The sequence below is a fragment of the Garra rufa genome, chromosome 16, assembly GCF_049309525.1.
Source record: "Garra rufa chromosome 16, GarRuf1.0, whole genome shotgun sequence".
Classification (NCBI taxonomy): Eukaryota; Metazoa; Chordata; class Actinopteri; order Cypriniformes; family Cyprinidae; genus Garra; species Garra rufa.
The window spans coordinates 30,429,492-30,448,725 of NC_133376.1; the positions used below are offsets into that span (position 1 = coordinate 30,429,492).

Sequence of the window (19,234 nt, forward strand, 5' to 3'; positions counted from 1 at the left end):
ATTACTCCAGTCACATGATCCTTCAGAAATCATTGTAAAATTCAGATTTGCTTTTGCTTTGATTAATAGAAAGTTCAGAACAACAGTATTTATCTGAAATAGAAATTTTTTGTAACATTATAAATGTCTTTATCATCATCTTTAAACAAAAGCATCCTTAAATAAAAATATTAATTTCTATAATTAAAATATAAAAAAGCTAAGAAATATATACTTAACTGTTTTAAATATTGATAATAATAATAATAATAATAATAAATGTTTCTTAAAGAGCAAATCAGCATATTAGAATGATTTCTGAAGCATCATGCGACACTGAAGACTGGAGTAATGATGCTGAAAATTTTACTTTGATCACAGGAATAAATTACATTTTAAAATATATTGAAATAGAAAGCAGTTATTTTAAATATAGTAAAAATATCTCACAATATTACTGCTTGTGTTGTATTTTGGATCAAATAAATGCAGGCTTGGTGAGCAGAAGAGACTGAAAAAAAAATTATAATAAATAAATAAAAACATTAAAAATCTTTCTGTCCAAAAACTTTTGACTGGTAGTGTATTTTATCTTAAGTATCTGAAATAGGATGCATGAGCCATCATCATTCAGAATCATTCGTTCTTATTCCATAGACATGACTGATTCATATCACACTTTTTTATTATTATTTTTAAACCTGAATTTTATAAATTTACCCTTTTGACTGGTTTTGTGGTCCAGGGTCACAAATAGGGTACAAAACAGGCCCGAAACTAATTTTTAAAAAATTAAGCAATTTTATTTTGAGAAAGGAGTAGCTTAACCTTCAGAAAGTGTTTATCATTAACCTCGGGAGGTCAAATAAAATTTAATGTGAGGCGTTTTATTTTTCATTCATTTTATGCCATAGAAAGAGACTACTATTTAACACTACAACCTTCGCAAATTCTCAAAATGATCGATTTTTCTTTTATGACAAAAATCATTGGGATTTTAAGTAAAGATTATGTTCCATAAAGATATTTTGTAAATTCCCTACCGTCAATATATCAAAACTTAATTTTTGATTACTAATATGCATTGATTGATTTTCTCTATATTTAGATTTTTTTTTTATTATTCAGCTTTCAGATTTACATTTACATTTAAAAAAAAAAAAAAAATATATATATATATATATGGCTGGTTTTGTGGTCCAGAGTCACAAACAGGGTACAAAACAGGCCCTGAAACTCATTTTTATAAATTAAGCCATTTTATTTTTATTTTTATAGAAAGGAGATGCTTAACCTTAAAGTGTTTATTATAAATAATAATATTAACTATTAAGTGTTTATTATCAGCCTCAGGAGGCCATTTTATTTTCCATTCATTTTCTGCCATAGAAAGAAACTTCTATTTAACACTACACTTTCTGGGCAAATTCTAAAAATAAAATTACATTTTGGTCTATTTTCTTTTTTTGGAAGAACATGTAGAACACAAAATGTGGGACTCCGCTAAACAGGTTAATAATAATAATAATAATAATAAAAAGATAATATCATCAAGGATTTGAGTTTTTTACGATTTTAATTATTAAATTATTTTAGATCTAAGGTCAGGACCTCTGAACCCTGTGACCCTGGATCACATAACCAGTCATAAGGGTCAATTTTGGAAATAAATGAATAAATAAGCTTTAAATTGCTGTATGGTTTGTTAAGATAGGACAATATTTGGCCGAGATACAACTATTTGAAAATCTGAAATCTGAGGGTGCAAAAAAAAAAAAAAATCTAAATATTGAGAAAATTGCCTTTAAAGTTGTCTAAATAAAGTTCTTAGCAATGCATATTACTAATCAAAAATTAAATGTTGATATATTTATGGAAGGAAATTTACAAAAATATCTTAATGGAACATGATCTTTACTTAATAAAGATCTACAACCTGTGCAAATTCTAAAAAATAATAATAATAAAAATAATAATAGAAATGTAGAACACATGTAGGACTCAGCTAAATAGGTCAATAATTAAAAAATATTTGATAATATTATTTTTTATTTTTTGATTTAAGGTTTTTAATGTTTGAATTGATTCTCAAAATTATGACACAGTAGTATGATTATAATTATTCAATTATTTCAGATCTAAGGTCAGGACCTATGGACCCTGTGACCATGGCTTTCCATTGACGTGTGGTTTGTTAAGGATAGAAGATTCTGAATGATTCGTTCAAAAGAATGATTGATTCTGGATTTATCAAATGAGTAAATAAATAAATACTGCCAGTTAGACTGCAGTAATAAATATGTTTGAAATGTTTTGACATTTAATTCAATTTCAAAATTTAATCTTAAAAAATTAAACCACATATAATTCAGCTATGGTAATACTCATCATTTATAGACCTCATTTCTTTGGTCCGCTTCAAGAAAAACGATAATGGAACTGCAGTGCCACCATCCGTCCAAGCGCTTATTACACAGAAGTGATTTAAGTCCGACTAGTGGAAGAAATTTGTGCTGAGATTCTGTAGAGACGCCAGTCGTGTGCAGGCTGCGTGGGACTCACTGCTTGGATCTGAACTCTGTCAAGAATTAGTTATCCGAACGACTACTTAGGAAATAGCAGAATATATCTTAAGTAAAAATCAGTATTAACATTTATAGTCATATTACCGCCTGACATTCAAAGCAATGAACAAATTTACTATTCTTTTTGTTGAGTTGTCCATCATTTATCAAACTCTGGGTGAATACTCTGAGGGTAAGAGATTTTTACTTTCTTTTTTCTATATGAAACGGTTCTCTTAACAGGATTTAAAAGTGCTGAATTATTTTTTAGAGTACATAGTTGAAACTTTCTCGAACGTTTAGCTGTGATTTTGTTTACCTTTGCACTGAGGTTACGGACTATCAGGTTTTACTGGAGAAATTAAGATTTTATTTTAGCTTTTAGGAACGAATTGAATATAAAGACAGGCTAAACTGACAGACTACGTAAGTTTTTAACATTGTTTGTTAATTTTGTGTTTTAGTCGTGCTTGTTTTCTTTCCGGCTATTGATTCTCAAAGCCCCTTTGTCATTCAATTGCGCACTAGTTTGTCTAACTCCAGAGAAATAAGCCTACGCACATTTGGCCAAATGAGCAGTTTTTTAGAAAACTTAGACATAAACATAGTTTGTTTAATCCATTAGGCGTTTAATGTAGCCAGAAACATACTATTAACATGTTCACTATTTGATGTATAATGTCCATAGTGTCTAAACAGTTGTAATTATAACCCAGTGACCCAGTAATGACTAAGTGTGAGCTCACCATCTGTGTCAGAGCTCTAATTTGAACTACTAAATGGAAAGCTTTACCTGTGTCATCTTTGGGTCGACTGCCAAAAAATAAAAATAAAAAACAAAGACACTTTTTTCATTGATTATCTGAAACAAATGGCTGTTCATGTGAGCTTGCATATTGACATATTTTATCAAATGAAAAGAGTAATGTGGCTTGGCTTTCTGCACAGTTCCAAACTGTTTGTGAAAATGAGAATCAAAGTTTGTGAAAATGAGAACAACATTTTCCCCATGTAAATTGGAAATTTTCCCCCTCAAGGACAGCTACATAATGTTTTCCAGGTAGTGTAAAGCAGTGTGGGTATTGACAAATGTTGAGTCACTGTCTTGGTATGTTACAACTCTCTAGACTGTAGACAGCTGCAGTCAGTCTATGAGAATGAATTGTGAATTTATATATTTAAATGTATTTAAAATCTAGCCATCTCTGTCTATGGCATTTCCTTCCCTAAAATCCAGGACTCTGGGATAAGCTCCAGCATCCCCGACCCTACAGAGGACAAATGGTTCGTAAATTGGATGGATGTTTCAAAAGATATCCCTCTAGGCCTGGCAACAACTTCTTTCCGTATCATTGGCTCAGATGCTGATTTTCTTTTGCTCAGACATGTTTCAGTTTTACACAACTTAGAATGAGTTTTGTTGCTTAAACTAATAACATCATTAAAACACAAAGATACTAACTTAAGCTAGCTTAAAAATTAAAACTCAGAATATACAGTTGAAGTCAAAAGTTTACATACACCTTGCAGAATCTGCAAAATGTTAATTATTTTACCAAAATAAGAGGGTTCATACAAAATGCACGTTATTGACCTGAATAAGATATTTTACATAAAAGACAATTACCCAAGTAATTAACAATAATAGTTGAATTTATAAAAATAAAAAAAAAACTCGTTTAAAAGTCTATGCTTGCTTACTTGGTTCTTCATACTGTTGTTACTTGAATGATTTTTTATTTTATTTCCCTTTGTTTGTCCTGAACAGTTAAACTGCCTGCTGTTCTTCAGTAAAAAGCTTTCACAGCCTCTGCAAATTATTTGGTTTTTCAGCATTTTTGTGTATTTGAACCCTTTCCAACAATGACTGCGGTTTAACTGTTCAGGATAAACCTGATCAAGCGTAAGGGGGTCTTTTTTATTAATTCAACTACTATTTTCTCTTGTGGACTATATGTAAACATATTTTATGTAAAATATCTTATTTAGGTCAGTACTAAAAAACATGCATTTTGTATGATCCTTCCTATATTGGTCAAATAATTAACATTTTGCAGATTCTGCAAGGTGTATGTAAACTTTTGACTTCAGCTGTATTAAATACTAGTATATGAATAGTACTAAAATAACACTGACTGTCTGACCTCCAAAAAATGACTTTCTAATCCAGTAAACATGGACTTGGAAACCCTTAATTCACTTGGCTGGATCTTCAGTTTTCTGTGTGCACAGAGCAGCACCTTTTGGCAAATGTGATTTTGGAATTAGTTAAAATAAAACTGGCCTAGATTTCGGCTGACGTTGATCCATACTGTACAGTATTGAACTTTAGTTTGGTCCCTTTAGCAATCTTCTCAGTATATGGAAAATCTCATGGGTATAAACAGTTCCCCCAATGAGTAAAGAGATTTGTGTGTGAAACCGGAAAAACTAGTGTGAGAGGAAAGAATGATGATGATGGTGGTTGTGCTGCTTGGAAACAAAAACAGGAGTGGTTGGGGATCTTTTTCTCGACTGCTGAGGCCGCAGGATACTAATGATGCAGCTGATCTGCTTCTCTGATGTGCTGGCCAATATTTTAAATCAAAGCTTCAGATTTCATTTTGTTTGATTTTAGGCTCAGCGTCTTACCATGACACCAATGAAGTTGTGCATGTGGACGAGACTTACTACACCCCTCAGTTGGACTACAAACGTGAATACTCTTACAAATGATACAATATGACTGATTGTGAAATACTAGTTACTTTAAAACCATTTCCATTTTTGCCATCAGATCCACAGTGGTGCCATGCACTTAAGCTGTCCCATGGGGAAGTGTCCTGCTCTTCTCCTCGAGGTGGGCACCACCGAGGCTCGCTTGGAACTCGCTGTTTGCTGTCTTGTGAGCGTGGATATAAACGGCTGGGACAAGCATCGGTGCAGTGCATGCCCAACCGCCGATGGTCTGGATCCGCTGTCTGTCGAAGTAAGTGTACTTAAAAGGTGTTATAATTATGTCACAGACAACATCTATCCTTACTTGAACCATGTGTTTATATTATGTCTGAATCGCAGGGATACGTTGCCATGTTCTGCCTCTGATTGACCACGGTATGTACAGTTGCTCCCGCGGTTTTCTGGTAGACTCCAGGTGTGACTATACCTGCTATGAAGGCTATCAGATCGAGGGAGATCGCTACCGGATGTGCCAAGAAGAGGGAACATGGAGTGGCAGTGAACCAACATGTACAGGTAAAATAGAAAATCCATTCAGTCTAATGTATTCATTCATAGAGTTGAGGTCAAAAGTTTACATCCCCTTTCAGAATCTGCAAAATGGTCATTATTTTACCTAAGTAAGAGTATCATACAAAATGCATGTTATTGTTTATTAAGTAATGACCTGAAAAAGACATTTCACATAAAAGATGTTTACATATAGTACTTATAAAAATGACCCCATTCAAAAGTTTACATCCCCTTGTATACTGTGTTCTAACCTGAAACTCTCACCATAAACTGCCTCCGTCTGGAGCATCAGTGAGCAGTTGAACCTTCTGTAGTTGTTGCATATTCGCCCCTCAGTTGTCCTCAATGTGAAGAGATGCATCTCAAAATCATACAGTCATTGTTGGAAAGGGTTCAAATACACCAAAAAATTTTTGGGACCTGAAGGATTTTTCTTAAGAACAGCACGTTTGACTGTTCAGGACAAACAAGAGACTCATGAACAACTATCACTAAATAAAAAATAAAAAAAATCACAGCTGTGGATCATTCAGGTAACAACACAGTATTACGACTCAATGGAACAGGGTCATTTTTATAAATTCAACTATTATTTTCTCTTGTGGACTAAATGTAAACATCTTTCATGTGAAATATTTTATTCAGGCCAGTATTAAATAAACAGTAACATTTTATGAGCCATTTTTTGTGGTAATATAATTTACATTTTGTAGATTCGGAAAGGGGGATGTAAACTTTTGACCTCAGCTGTAGATTGCAGTTTTTACAAATCAGAGAGAAGATGGTGTAACGTTTAATAAAAATTGCATTGTTTCAGATTATGAACCCCCCAAACTGAAATGTCCTTTGTCCAGAGTGAAGGTAGCAGAACCTGGAAAAGTAACTGTCATGGTTTCATGGGAGCGTCCTGTTGCTAAAGATACCGCTGACAAAGCACTACAGTATGTGCAGCACATTTTATGAAAGCCATCTAACTTCCTTAGTGTCAAAGAGGCAATATGTAAACTGCATTTTTATCATCCTTTACCAGGGTCATGCGAAGTGGACCAGAGTCTGGATTCGACTTTCCTGAAGGAATACATACAATTCGATATAAAGTATCTGACCAGGCTCGCAACACAGCCACATGCAAGTTTACAGTGCAAGTTGAAGGTACAGCCAGTATTACATTTTGAGGTTTCTGCTTTGACGTGTTAAAGAGACTCTAGTTCACTAGTTCAAGGACTAGTTCACTCAAAAATAAAAATTGACTTTCATTACATGGACCAAAAGCATTGAGACAGTTTTCAACACAAATTAAGATATTTTTGATGAAATCCGAGAGCTTTCTAACCCTCCATAGAGAGCAGTGCAACTAACACATTCAAGGCCCAGAAAGGTAGTAAGGACATCATTAAAATAGTCCATGTGACATCAGTGTTTCAACCTTAATTTTATGAAGCTACATTACTTTTTGCACACAAAGAAAACTAAAATAATAACTACATTCAGCATTTTCTTCTATTCCGTGTCAAATGATGGGTTTATCTATCAAATATGGGTTTGGAATGACATGAGGGTGAATAACTAATGACAGAATTTTCATTTTTGGGTGAACTATCCCTTTAAAGTTTTAATTTCCTTCTCTAGATCTAGTCAGTTGCCCTTTCGTTGTATTATACATCGGTATAAATGCCTTAAACCGAAATTTTTGTTTTCTCAGTGAGGCGATGCCCAAAGCTAAAGCCACCTATGCACGGCTATCTGACATGTTCATCTGATGGCAATAATTATGGGGCTGTATGCGAATACCATTGTGATCCAGGCTTTGAAAGGTCAGGTTTTGCGACACGCGTTTGTCAGTTCAACCGCAACTGGTCTGATGAAGCCGCTCAGTGCGTGTGTGAGTATGTGGTTGTGTATTTAAACTGAAACACTAAAATAATTTTTTCTTAAATTGTTGTATGAACCATTTGCTTTTGCTTTTAGCAATGGCCATTAAAACAGACGTCAGGTCAGCTGGTGCTCTGCTTGACCAGTTTTACGAAAAGAGAAGACTTCTTGTTGTGTCCACTCCAGATAACGCTAACCAAAAGTACAGACTTCAGAATATTATGCTGCAGGTAATAGATATGTCTTTGACTTAAAGCAAAAACAATCTAAAGAAAGGAGAGTCTATATGACTGTGGGAATGTTCTGATGCAGAAAGCTGAGTGCGGTCTGGATATGCGACATGTGACAGTGATCGAGCTCTTAGGAACTCCACCTCGCGCCGTGGGCCGCATCAAAGAACAACGACTACAGCCTGAAGTCATAGAGGGTCTTAGGTAACATACTAATTATCTATAGTAGTGTTTACATGTTAAACACAGTATATTTAACTGCTGTATTTACAGACTGACATGGAAGTCATATTACAAACAAATACTCAAAGTCAACATGCAATTAACTATATTTACTTTTTTAATATCCTGCAGGACATAAAATCAAGTCCAATTTTAAGCTTGTTCAATATATATATATTGAGTAACATGGGATGAAAACTAGAATTAATGCTGACTTTAATGGTTAGTTTACCCAAAAATGAAAATTCTTTCTTTAATTACGCACCCTCATGTTTTTCCAAAGCCGTAAGACCTTCATTCATCTTGGGAATACAAATTAGTTTGTTTTTGATGAAATCCGACAGCTTTCTGACAGCAATGCAACTACCACATTCAAGGCCCAGAAAGTTAAGTACATCAGATTTCGGATTTCATCAAAAATGTATTAATTTGTGTTCCAAAGATAAACAAATATCTTACGGAGTTGGAACGACATGAGAGTGAGGAATTAATGATAGAATTCTCATTTTGGATGAACTATCCCTTTAAGCTCCAACAGAGAAGTATTGATCAGGCCTTATTTTAATAAAAGCCACATGACAATCTTGGACAAAACACTTTCATTAGGTTTTGCAACAAAAGGGACTCTGTAGTAAAGGAAAATGTTTTACTGATTCTCTCCACTATGCATGTGTGGTAAATTATTATTTGCATGTGGTTTCTTTTTTTTGTATGTAACAGACAGGCACTGTACATATCTACATCATATTTCACCATGGTGCTTCTGGATGAGTATGGTGTGGATCGGGAGCGCTTTGTTAACCCCACCACCTCTGATGAGCTCTACACATATGTGGAGGAGTATCTCCTTACAGAGGAGGAGTTAGAGAGACTGGAGACGAACAGGGACTTCTGTGACTGACTTCGATCTGATCAACTCAAGATCTGATGTTGTAGGTCAGAGTTTTCTATATAGCGACAGGCACCTCAAGAATGTGTTACCTAGACAAACAATCATTCGAAACTACATATTGCAGATATTATTCACAGAGAATCACAGCTGGAAATGTGATGTAGTCTGGAACGGGTTTTAATCTGCAAGTGCACAGTTCACATATTCTGAAGAAACCATCTATAATCGAGTGCACAGCACACAATGTGGATTTTTAAAAATATTTAATATTTATTAAAAGCTGATATTTTCATGTAGCTCTTAAAAAGAAGATGCTCACAATGAAGTAAATCAGCAGTATGACATTAAAATACATTGTGTTTAAACATAAATCTTTCTGGGCCATACATCAAGTGAACATTAAAAACCAAAGTGTTATTCAAACTAAAATATTTACTGTCTCCAAGCGTTCATTTTTAAGAACAGCATTAAAATGATGTATTTGAAAACATCTGTTTAGCTGCAACATTTATAGGAAATAAATATAATTGACACATACATGCTGCACATTTCCACATTGTTATTGGTCTTAAATGTTAAAATAAAAATAAAATAAAATAAAAGATGCTTTAACCTAAAAAGTCTTTAAAAATGACTGTAATCCATTAATGCTCTCATCCTGCACAGCTGCAACAGCAACACACAAATGTTGTGGAATGTGTAACCCTTGTCCTGATAATTGTGTTGCGCAATGTCCTTACTTGCACTTTCCCATGGAGGAGCGCAGTGGAAGAGTGCCCTCTGCCCAAGAGTCGGGGTACTGCATCATCTTCTTCCACAGCAAGATCTCCTCGCCTGTGGAGTCGGCCACCCACTCTTCCTTGCCCTCCTTGATAGTCACTGTGCAAACATCAGTTTGGACATTTATAAAGTTCAAATGCTGTTCTTTTGATCTTTTTATTTATGAAAAATGTATCATGGTTTCTACAAAAATATTAAAGGGATAGTTCAACTAAAAATGAAAATTCTGTCATTGATTACTCACCCTCATGTTGTTTCAAACTTGTAAGACCTTCAATCATCTTTGGAACACAAATTAAGATATTTTTGATAAAATCCGAGAGCTTTCTGACCCTGCATAGCAAGCAATGCAACTGACACATTCAAGACCCATAAAGGTAGTAAGGACATCTTTAAAATAGTACATGTGACATCAATGGTTCCTGCGTCAGCATGCGTCGTGGTACACTCATGAATTCGCGTCAAAGACTGACACGGAAGAGAATAGTTATTTCCGTTATTTTTGTATTCTTTGTGCACAAAGTATTCTTGTGGCTTTACAGGCTTTAAACATGTCAGTTACATTGTTGTCTATGCAGGTTCAGAAATATCTCAGATTTCATCAAAAATATCTTAATTTGTGTTCTAAAGATAAACGAATGTCTTACAGAGGGTAAGGAATTAATGACAGAATTTTCAGTTTTGGGTGAACTATCCCTTTAACGGCTTCTGAATTGATTTCAGCTCAAAGGAATACAGTGCCTTGCAAAAGTTTTCATATTCATTTTTTCACATTTTGTTGTTGGTGCCTTATGTTAAACTGCTTTAAATTACTTTTTTTTCCAAAATCAATCTACAATCCATAATGGCAAAGCAAAAAAAAAATGTTTTTAACATCTCTGCAAATGTATTAAAAATAAAAAAACTTAAATGATTCCATTGCGTAAGTATTTATACCCTTATCTGGAACACTTGAAATTTAGCTCAGGAGCATTCATATTGCTTGTAGATGTTACTACACTGCGAGAGAAGTTAACCTTTGGCAAATTCAATTGAATGGGTATGATTTTTAAAGGCACACACATCTTAAAAGGTCGAACAGCTGTAAATGCATATTAGAGCAAAAACCAACCCTCTGAGGTAATAAAAAAAACTGTCTGTAGAGCTCAGAGACAGGACTGCATCAAGCCACACGTCTGGGGAACAGTTTTCATTTAAAAAATCTGCTGCATTGTAGGTTCACAAAAACGTGTAGTCATGTAGCGTTCACTTTAGCCGAGCTCCATGGTCATATGTGAAGATAGGAGAGGATAGCTTGAGGCTGTAAAGGTGCTTCAGCTAAGAACTGTGTTAGGGGTATGAATACTGTGCCATGTACGTATTTCAGTTTTTTTATTTTTAATAAATGTATAAAGTTGTGACATTTCTGTTTTTGCCATGTCATTATGGTGCATGGAGTGTAGATTGATGTGGAAAAAATAATTAAGTAATTAAAGCAGTTTAACCTAAGGTAGAAACATAACAAAACATGAACAAATTAAGGAGTATGAATACTTTCGCAAGGCACTGTATGTAGCAGCAGATGCCTTTACCTCCTCCCAAGCTGAGGCGAACTCCTCCCAGGAAGTCGTTGCTAGACAGGGTCTCTCTGTCCCAGACAGTAAGCTCCAGACATACATCCTTCAGCTGCTCCAGACTCAGGTCGTTGTACACCAGTGTGTGGTTGTAGTTTGGGCTCTTTGTCTTCTTCACTACCGGAGTCTTCTTCTTTGAGGAAGACTTGCTCTGTGATGGCAGCAGATACCTGAAGGACAGCGTTATTAGTAGAAATAAACGACACAACAAAGACCTTTAAAAACTAAACAGATGTAATGAATCAGATGTTTGCAAACCCTTTCACAAAGGAATCACATGTGCCTCCAGCTTTCGTGGCGGTTAGATTTTTGGCCTCTTTGATCAATACGTGCAGCTCAGCACCACTGGCTTTGGTCTTTTTTCCTTCAGTAGACAATAGAGCCATAATGTAATGTCAATATGTTACAGATATGTTAACTGTGTTTCCCCTCACCTTTTCCATTAGAGTCCTCTCCATTTGTCTTATTTGCTGTGACATACTTCAGTGAAATCACCAGCTCTCCTTTGTACTGATCGAATGGAGAGGCTGACTGGGCAGCTCCCTAAGGAAAAAAATTAAAGGTTGTACTAAACAAAACAAAAACTTGGTTGCAATGTTTGGGTACAAGCATATACCTTTCCTCTAAGAGCCATACACTCTTGATGCGCAGAGTCAATATCATGGCTATCCAGTGGTACCTCCACCTCACCCAGAAAGGCATTGTGGCCAAAACGGTCATAGTGCCAAACTGAGAGTTGTAGTGTTCGAGTCATCAGCTGGGTGCGGCTGATGGAATACTAAAACAAACAAGAACAAGACAGGTTGTCACTATGAAATAGAGATTGCAAGGTTTATTTACTCTGTTTGTGTGAACTGTGCATGTTGTTTGCTCTAGATTAAAATGGGGCAAGCATATGAACTAATATTTGTGACTGTGACTCGGTGATAACAGTGTACTTATCTTTTCTGTCAATACCAAGCCCATTCGAAACCCGATGTTAGTGTGCAGTGTTTTAATTACCTGCCGGTTAAAGCACATCTTATAGACTTAAGTGTTGCTATTATTACTCACTGGTATCAGTTTCTGATAGTACTGTTGTTCCACACCATGAAAAAAATGGGAAATTGGGAATAAATTTATTGAAAAGACTTGAAACTATACCTTCAGTGTTTCCTTAAAACTGGGATTAATGTTGTTATGTTTGATTGAAGTTTTCTTCTTGCTCTTGTCTGGGAGTAGGTAGGCCTTGACATATCTGTGGAAAGAAATCAACCAGTGGGGTTAGTTTTGCAGTGATTTCTCTTTGAAACGGGGAAACCCAGCGTATGATTCATGGATGGAAAATTATTATTCTTGGAAGACAGTACAGAACATGAGACCCTCTCAGGAAATGGCAGGGAAATTACTTAGCATATGCTGTGTGGAGGCCCACTTACGGGTTGCACTTCTTTTTTGCTGCATCAGCATAAGCCAGCCCTTTACACTCCTGGACCACGACAGACAGGCTCTGGCTGGGCTCATCGTAGCTGAGAGAGAAGTAAATATCTCCACTCACTTCCACACGGTCGTAGTCTCCTGCTTCACTGTACACACTCATCGTACTACCAAGAGTTGCCTGTGAAAATTGTTTAAAAAAATACATTTAAAATATTGTATTGCTAGTAATAATTAATTATTAACAATTTCAATATTACTTATTTAATTAATAATATTAAAGGTGGGTTACCCTCGAGCCTCCCAGACTTCCCAAGCTATCACCAAATTTCAACCTGTGTATATTCACCAAGTTATCAATATCTTCCTCCTCCTCATCATCCTGAAACAAGTCAGACATGACAATCAAGTCACTTTTGTTTGCAGGTGAGAATAAAACAGTACAATCTTATTTAAAATAGTTTGAATTAGTTTGAAATTAACTCACAGCATTAAGGCCAGGAACTGACTGGCTTCTATCTCCCATAGAAGGCGCAGGACTTTCTTTTCCTTCTTCACGCAAATCAAGTGTGGAGGCTGGTTTAATATCTATATCAGAACAGTTTATGCATATTTAAAACCCAGAGTAAAATAAAATAAAAATACCGGGTTCAAGCACTTTAAGGCATTTAAGCACTTGAAAACAGACATTATGTCCTGGTTTCACAGACAGAACTTAGACTAAACCAGGATTAGGCCATAGTTCAATTACGACATTTAAGTCATTTTTATAAACATGCTCAGAAAAAAAACATGACTGGTGAGCATCTTGAGACAAAACAAAGGCACTGATATATTTTAAGATCAGTCAATACAAGTTTCTGTTAGTTGAAACAGCTCAGACTTACATTTTAGTCTGGGACTAGGCTTAAACCTTGTCTGTGAAACCGGGGGTGCATGTTATATATAGCAAGCCTGTAACCACCTAAATCAATGATTAAAAAAACATTTTTGGCAAATCCTGGTAATTCACAACAGAAATATGATTGTTGGTTGTTGGGGGAGTCAAGCCCATCCTGTGGAGGGTGTCCTCTTTTTGGATTCTCTAAGACGAAGTCATGCATAGTCATGACCGTTTTTATGTTTTTTCCGCGATTTTTTTTTTATATACATGTGCATCCCTTTGCGACAGAGAGTTGACATTTTTTTGTTGTTGATAATTCTAACAATTACAACAGGGTTTCAGCGCTATGAGCTTGAACCCCTAATAAATTAATTAATTAATTATTGTACACTAGTGTTTAGGGTCAGAAGATTTTGAAAAGGTTTTTTTTGTCTCTAAAGCTTACCAATACTGCATAAATTTGTACAAAAAAATAAAATAAAATAAAAATAAAAACAGTAAAATTATGAAATAATATTACATTTCAAAATAACCATTTTCTATCTGAATACATTTTAAAATGTAATTTATTCCTGTGATGGCAAAGCTGAATTTTCAGAATTATTACTCCAATCTTCAGAGTCACCTTCAGAAATCATTCTAATATGCTGATTGGTGCTCAGAATAGATGTATTATTATTATAAATTTTTAAATATATTTGGCTTTAAATGACTTTACTGTCAGTTTGGATTAATTTAATGCTTCTTTGCTGAAAAAAAAAAAAATTAAATACTTAAGAAAAGTGCTGATCACAGACTTTTGAACAGCAGTATATATACGCATACCTGATAGTTTGTGCACTCTTCTGACACTTTTCTTGAAAAGCCCATCCACGTCACGCAAGGAGTCAGAACAGGCATTCATGTGATGAATTAATGAGGCCTTAAGTTGGTGGAAATTCAAGATAATAGGTGACACATGAACAGAACTGGGACAGAGAAAACATACGGCTTAACAGGGTGAGCTATGAATAAACACTTACTGTCTCAGTGTTAGATGGACTGTCACTGTTAGCGGGGACCATTAGGGTGGACATAGCAGAGCCTGCTGGACTAGTACTGTCTGTTGGTTCCTCTTTTCTAGATGCAAATCAGAGGCTTGCATCACACTATTAAATCACAAGTCATGGATTTCTGCATCTCAGACTCAGACCTTACCTTTGCATTATGGGGGTACTGTGGGATGATTTGGTTTCAGCGTGGCTGCTGCTGCCTAGACTGGCTTTTTCTATTGATTGTGTGTCACTATGTTGTTGCTCTTGCACATCAAGTCCTTCAGAAATCTCAAGAGATGATCTGAAAGAATGAGACAGGATGAAGTATAGAGTGATGACAAATGTCATCCTAATAAATTACATTAAAACACATTAACCATACTGGCATTGCATGGCTGGAAATATTGTACACTCAAAAATACAAATTTACTTTTACTCATCCTAACATCATTATAAACCTAAATGCTTTTTTTCTGTGGAACACAAAATTGATAAGATCTTAAACAAACAGGTTGGACATTATTATCAAATGTAATTGCTTCTGTGCCTTGTAACCAAATGCCATTAAGTCAAAACTGCATGCAAAAAGCCTGTGGAGATGGTTGTTTTACAGGAAAGATCTATGTGAATTATCTCCAAAATGTATGTGTGTGTGTGTGTGTGTGTGTGTGTGTGTGCATTTTGACAGAATTTTCATTTTTGGACGAACTCTTTAACAAAGAACTGGTCTGTGTGATTTTAAATAGACCAAAGCGAAATAAGATGATTGGAAAAAAGTAAACATTTTAAATGGAATAGTAAATATTAAAATGATAAAGAACATTACGTTATTTGCTCAGTAGATACATGAGACTATATAATAAGTGCTGATGATGACCTCTTATTTGCTAGTGCGATGTCTTTTAGTCTTGGCCTAGGCATAGGTACGGTTTGGCTGGTATTCAGCTCCGCTTTGTTTAACAGCATTTCCCCAGCTGTCCCGTGCTTTTTACCTACAACAGAGAGATGTCATTTTTTTAAAACGGGGAAGTGAGTTTGTATAATTATTAATCTCAAAAACTACCAGCCATTTTACTCTAAGGTAAACAGGAGGATTATTCCTATGTCCTCTCCTCGTGTACACAAAAAGAAAATCTATAATCCACCCTTTATAAAAACAAAACCTTCAAGTTCACATTGCTGTATCAGACTGTCTGGCATCTGCTTCCTGTACTCACCCAATGGCCTCTTCCTGAGGGAAACTCGAACTAAATCGTGTCCAGGAGCTGTAGAGTAGCGGTTAACCCTCTCGTCAAAGAACCAGTCTCCAGTGCTCATCTTCAGATCTCTGAGAGAGGGAAAAAAACCTGTTGAACATTAACCTTTTCCATTAAGCAAGGGCCTCATTTCCAGTCTAATGTTTCTCTTGATAATAGGGTTTCTAAGTGGACTGAGGCCAAAGAGAGGGATGCTGGGAGTCATGGGGTGCACACTCACATCTCTTTGGCACACACTGTGCACATCCAAGATCCGTTGGGTCGAGCTGATTGACATTTTTTGCAAACCTGATGTTTGCATACTCTGCACTGGATACCGTTGCGGTTCAGAAGGCCCATAGGCTCTTGGCAGCGGCCACAGCTGCGCTCGCTGTAATTCCCACCGCTACGCTTTGCACCCTTTCTTTTGATATCCAGCAGCTCAGCTTTCAGCTTCCTAAGAGTACAAAAATAGCATTTACAGTGCTTTGCGAAAGTATTCATACCCCTTCATTTTTTTTACTTTTTGTTATATTGCTGCAGTATGTTAAACTGTTTTAAATTACATTTTTCCACATCAATCTACACTCCATGCACCATCATGACAAAAACAGAATTGTCACGACTTCATAAATGTATTTAAATTTTAAAAAGGGTCCTTTAGGTGCTTTTTTCTTTTGCAAATTCCAAGTGTGTTTTCATGTGTCTTCATTGAGGAGAGGATTGAGTGTTGCCATACCACCATAAAGCCCAGAATGTTGCAGTGATGTTTGTCCTTCTGTAAGTTTCTCCCATATGCATATGATCATGGAGCTCAACTAGAGTGATCATCAGGTTCTTGGTCACCACTTTAGCCAAGGTCCTCCATCCATTGCTCAGCTTGGCCAGGAGGCCTGTTCTAGGAAGAGTCCTGGTTGTTTCAAACTTCTTCCATTAAGGATAACTGAGACTACATGCTTCTGTGAACCTTCAACGCAGCAGATTTTTTTCTGAAATGCATCGATGTGTGGCTCGATGCAGTCCTGTCTCTGAGCTCTAAAGGCAGTTTTTGTATACCTCAGGGCTTGGTTTTTGCTCTGATATGCATTTTCAGCTGTTAGACCTTTTATTAAGATGTGTGTGCCTTTCCAAATCATACCCATTCAATTGAATTTGCCACAAGTTAACTTAATTCGAAGTGTAGTAACATTTACAAGCAATATGCATGCTCCTGAGCTAAATGTCAACTGTCCCAGATAAGGGTATGAATACTTATGAAATGGAATCATATTTTAATTTTTTATAAATTTGCCAAGATGTTAAAACCTGTTTTTTGCTTTGCCATTATGGTGTATGGAGTGTAGATGTGTGGGGAAAAAAAGCAATTTAAAGCAGTTTGAGCAACATAAAAACATTAAAATCATATAAATTACATAAACAATTTTATTTAAATCTGCATTTCTAGAACAGGACTGATTCTCAATGAAGCAACCATGACACTTACTTTACACGCAGCTCCTCCAAGCGCCTCAGCTCCTCATCTCGCCGAAGGACTTCTAGTATGAATTCTTGCTCAGACTCAGTCAGGAAAGACACATTGATCTCCATGTTCTGCACCATCGTTGCGAGTCAAGCCCTGCTTCTAAGGAATAAAAAAACAAACAAATGTCTCTAGATGCATTAAGTCAACAAAATATATTCTATGTCAACACAAATGCATATTACAGAAACTTGTAGAACCACTTACTGAGTAACATACCAGTGTCGCTCACTGATAATATGAATACAGAAGCTACCCAACCAAAAAGAGGTCATTTGCTTTTCAGTGATTAGACTAAGATATATAATGAGAGTGTTACACAAATAAAGGAAGTCCTGCTGTTTGTAAAAAGGGTAGAGACCTGGAGACAGGGCAGAATTGACAAATAAAGGGAGTGACCTTTCATGTAGTGTCTGTCAGTGTCAGTATGTCACAGGCTTCTCAACACCTCCCTGCAGGAGCTGAGTAATTAGACAAACACAAGGACACCCTGTGACATGCAGCTCCACATGCAAATTAGTTGGTTACCAATGGCTTGCAATATCAATATCGCAGCAGGGAAGTAGAGATATTCACATCCAGGCATCTACCACATAAATCAATTATAGTGTATTAGCATTAGTAAATCATTTAATAAATCAAGCCAAGCAAATGTATGCATTTTGCAAAAATGCAGGTGATGGCTTCTCATCACGCTCTTAGTGAAAGGCCAAAAATAATGTTCTGACTGGAGAGCATGAGAACCATGTTTTGATTTGTCGCTTGTAAAGTTATGGACAGCAAATCAATAAAATTAATGTTGTTTGAAAATAACTAAAGGCCAACAGAGCCTGGGAAAAGGGGCAGAGCACTGGAATGTCATCAGGAAAAGAGGAAAACAACATGCAGTCAGCGTATCACAAGAGTTACCGCCCTTTATGGACACACAACCATGGGTGGAGGTCTTTAGCAAACCTACTTCTTTTCCAAATGAGGCACTTATGATGATTATTACTTGGTAGCAATCAAGAGCCTTGTAAAAGTCCATTGAGCACAAGTGGTGGCAAATGTATGAGAAAAGAAAAAAATCTATATCAAATAACCTTCAATTAAGACTGGTTTGGTCTATTCAAAACAAACGGACCGTCTTAACAAACTTGTTCCTCATTCTTTGAATGTTTGAGGAAAATGGAAAGGATTAAAGTGAGAACCACAATGAGTGGAGTTTCTTCCAGCTATACTGAAGGATTTATCCTGCTCTAACACATGGACAACAAATACTAACACTGAATTCATTTAACTAAATCATGCAACATTACATATATAAAAAAAAAGAGTTAAATAAACAGAAAAGTACAGTTAACGTATAGGAAAAGAAGAGGCAAACGAACTATATAGGAAAATAAAACACAAATGTTAGCAGACTTTAAGATCTTAAAAATAAAAGTGACTAACGTTACATCGAGGCATAATGACAACAACTGAGAAACTCTCGACTCGTTGCGTATCATAGGAAAGCATTATTCCGGAGTAGAATATAAACAGTGTTAGTACAGTTTCCCTAGATTCCTATCATCTCTAACAGAATCTCTTCAAATGTGGTTTAAATGTTTACTTACCAACAGCGCAGGATTTTCCCACACTCTTTCTTTCGTTGCCTTCTCCCTGCGAGCTCACCGACTTCCCAGCTTTGCCAAATAAACGTCGTCCCGGAACAAACGGAAACTTTTTAGTCACCGCAGCTCTGCGCGTCAGAGACTCTGGAACACCGTGCAACAGGTGCGC

At 35.9% G+C, this 19,234-nt stretch overlaps 2 protein-coding genes across 2 annotated transcripts; one reads left to right on the forward strand and one right to left on the reverse strand.

The window, feature by feature from the left end:
* The first annotated feature begins 2,524 nt into the window (after nt 1–2,524).
* Nucleotides 2,525–9,421, forward strand: srpx2 (sushi-repeat containing protein X-linked 2). Its single transcript, XM_073820793.1, has 10 exons — nt 2,525–2,736; nt 5,161–5,238; nt 5,320–5,511; nt 5,601–5,777; nt 6,592–6,715; nt 6,805–6,926; nt 7,477–7,656; nt 7,743–7,876; nt 7,959–8,080; nt 8,819–9,421. The coding sequence occupies exons 1-10, from the start codon at nt 2,667–2,669 to the stop codon at nt 8,997–8,999; spliced, it is 1,380 nt and encodes a 459-aa protein (XP_073676894.1). The 5' UTR covers nt 2,525–2,666; the 3' UTR covers nt 9,000–9,421.
* On the reverse strand, nt 9,237–19,202 carry sytl4 (synaptotagmin-like 4). Its single transcript, XM_073820792.1, has 17 exons — nt 19,069–19,202; nt 17,435–17,572; nt 16,193–16,408; nt 15,934–16,043; nt 15,594–15,708; nt 14,880–15,017; nt 14,705–14,801; nt 14,508–14,604; nt 13,287–13,387; nt 13,092–13,181; nt 12,802–12,980; nt 12,527–12,620; nt 12,000–12,161; nt 11,818–11,926; nt 11,642–11,747; nt 11,342–11,553; nt 9,237–9,869 (listed from the first exon to the last, which is right to left on the reverse strand). Exons 2-17 carry the CDS (start codon nt 17,548–17,550, stop codon nt 9,727–9,729), a joined length of 2,085 nt encoding a protein of 694 aa, XP_073676893.1. The 5' UTR covers nt 17,551–17,572; nt 19,069–19,202; the 3' UTR covers nt 9,237–9,726.
* Nucleotides 19,203–19,234: the final 32 nt, after the last annotated feature.

Bases quoted from the DNA above. Each gene is read 5' to 3' on its own strand.
- sytl4 (XM_073820792.1), bottom strand. From the start codon at position 17,550: ATGGTGCAGAACATGGAGATCAATGTGTCTTTCCTGACTGAGTCTGAG. The intron at 16,409-17,434 runs GTAAGTGTCATG...TTGTACTCTTAG, and splicing joins TTGGAGGAGCTGCGTGTAAA to GAAGCTGAAAGCTGAGCTGC. The intron at 9,870-11,341 runs GTAAAGGCATCT...ATGTTTGCACAG, and splicing joins TCGCCTCAGCTTGGGAGGAG to TGACTATCAAGGAGGGCAAG.
- srpx2 (XM_073820793.1), top strand. From the start codon at position 2,667: ATGAACAAATTTACTATTCTTTTTGTTGAGTTGTCCATCATTTATCAA. The intron at 5,778-6,591 runs GTAAAATAGAAA...GCATTGTTTCAG, and splicing joins CAGTGAACCAACATGTACAG to ATTATGAACCCCCCAAACTG. The intron at 6,716-6,804 runs GTATGTGCAGCA...ATCCTTTACCAG, and splicing joins ACCGCTGACAAAGCACTACA to GGTCATGCGAAGTGGACCAG.